This window comes from Aplysia californica, unplaced genomic scaffold (genome assembly GCF_000002075.1).
Source record: "Aplysia californica isolate F4 #8 unplaced genomic scaffold, AplCal3.0 scaffold01051, whole genome shotgun sequence".
In the NCBI taxonomy this organism is placed as follows: Eukaryota; Metazoa; Mollusca; class Gastropoda; order Aplysiida; family Aplysiidae; genus Aplysia; species Aplysia californica.
Window position 1 is genome coordinate 219,712 of NW_004798321.1, and position 1,877 is coordinate 221,588.

The following is a 1,877-nucleotide window of genomic DNA, read 5'->3' on the forward strand; positions in this document are numbered from 1 at the left end:
TGGGGGGACTGGGGGGACTGGGGTTAGGGAGTGCACAAAAAAGACTGAGGCTGGAAGGGTTAATACAACTCATAGTTTTTTACATCAAATGACAAAAAATGCACATTGTGAGACCATTTAACTACACACACACACACACACACACACACACACACACACACACACACACACAAACTGCTGGCACCTCACTTATGCCAACAAGAGAAATCAAAAGCTATTTTCTTATGATGGCAACCATGATATTTTGTCACAGAAAGTTGCTTATTAATACGAGCAAAAAAACTCATGATCATAACAGAAAACTTTGACAAAATAAAGGTTTAATCTGTACTGTAAACAATTTTTCATTGAAAGACAAACAGCTGTTCATATGTAACTTTGCAATTTCTTTTTCGACATAAAACTTATTTTCTTTAGGATAATCTCTTTCTAGAAAAAGTCTTTTATTCAAAACGGAAAGTCTAGAGTCTACCTCACAGTTAATAACGTAAATAGCCCATTCACTGGTATCTGTGAAAACTTTAAATGTCATCTCTTCATTTAAGATGATTACTTAATGGCGACTATCGAAGACTATCTCTTGTCCCCATAAAAAATTTCTACGACCACTAAGCAGACTCAACATTTACGAGAATTATTAAATGTGAGGCAGCGTAGTGGAATCAGGCTCTCGTCAATTTTTGGGCATGTAGAGTTATTGGTATCATCTTAAAGCTTGTTCACTTTTCTTTATTTGGATGAAAAAAAATATCCATTTATCCTGAATACAAGTCAAGACATTTGCGAAAGAAGGAGGTGTGGGTCACCTGTTTTCAGAGGTAAATTTAGTGAGAAAATGGCTGCCAAAGATTAGTTATTTCCTTTGCTTAAGAGTGGTAACTGATAATTTTAATTTTTTGTGTCTTTATTCAACGTTTTTCCAGAAAAATCCACACAGAAATGAGTTATTTAATGGGCATGAAAGGTGTTGAGCCAAAAAACAAAAATTTGATACAAATTTACAAACCTGCGGAAAAATGCAAGTTTCTTCACTTTAATTATTTTGACGAGAGCCTGATTCCACCACGCTGCCTCACATATCTGTTTTCCACCGAGACAATGACACTATACAACATTAGGTTCAGAAAAAATGGTCTCAGGCTCAAAAGATATTTCCATTGAAAAGTTAATCATTCTTCCTTTTTTTGATAAAGGTGTCATATTTTATTTCTTCAAAGAAGGAAGAAAGGGTATCACCATTAATTAATATTATTTTAAATAAAATTTCCTAAGTGACATCTAGAAAAAAGGACCCACTACTCAGCAGAAAGAACACACAAACATGAAAAAGCAGTAATCTGTTCAGGATTCTCTCCTGCTGTTTTGAACGAGACAGTACCAAAATTTCGGCCAATTTCTTCTTGAAAATAGTTAATCCGTCTTCTGTTTTGATAAACGAGTCATATTTTATTTCTTCAAAGAAGTATCACCATTAATACTATTATTTATTTTTTTTAATCTTTGAAAGTGACATCTAGAACAAATGATGGAGGTAAGAAGAAAAGATCCACTACTTAGAAGAAAGAACAAGAACAATAGGAAAAATCAGTCATTTATTCAGGATTCTCACCTGCTGTTTTGAACGAGATAGTCCAAAATTTTGGCCAATTTCTTCTCGAAAATAGCCAGACGCAGCCACAGGTACTTGGCGCCCGAGGACAACGAGGAGTTGTTTTTTTTCGTCTGATTTTTGTTGTTGTCCAGGGATTTTCTGAGGAAAAAAACAAACAGAAGACATAAATCACAAAGAGAAGAAGAAATCTTTGCAGCCGAACACAGCAGAGAGTTTTACAGTACGGTATCACCAATACTTACGAACACAATATAATGAAATCGAA

General features: G+C 34.6%; 1 protein-coding gene across 1 annotated transcript in view; it reads right to left on the reverse strand.

Moving 5' to 3' along the window:
- The window catches only part of LOC101845052 (small G protein signaling modulator 1), a gene marked incomplete at its 5' end in the record, with an annotated part of 46,304 nt that extends 44,554 nt beyond the window's left edge, over positions 1-1,750 (reverse strand). The window contains 1 exon segment of the mRNA XM_013089801.2: positions 1,610-1,750. Within this exon segment, the coding sequence (XP_012945255.1) occupies positions 1,610-1,750 (141 nt within the window).
- Positions 1,751-1,877: the final 127 nt, after the last annotated feature.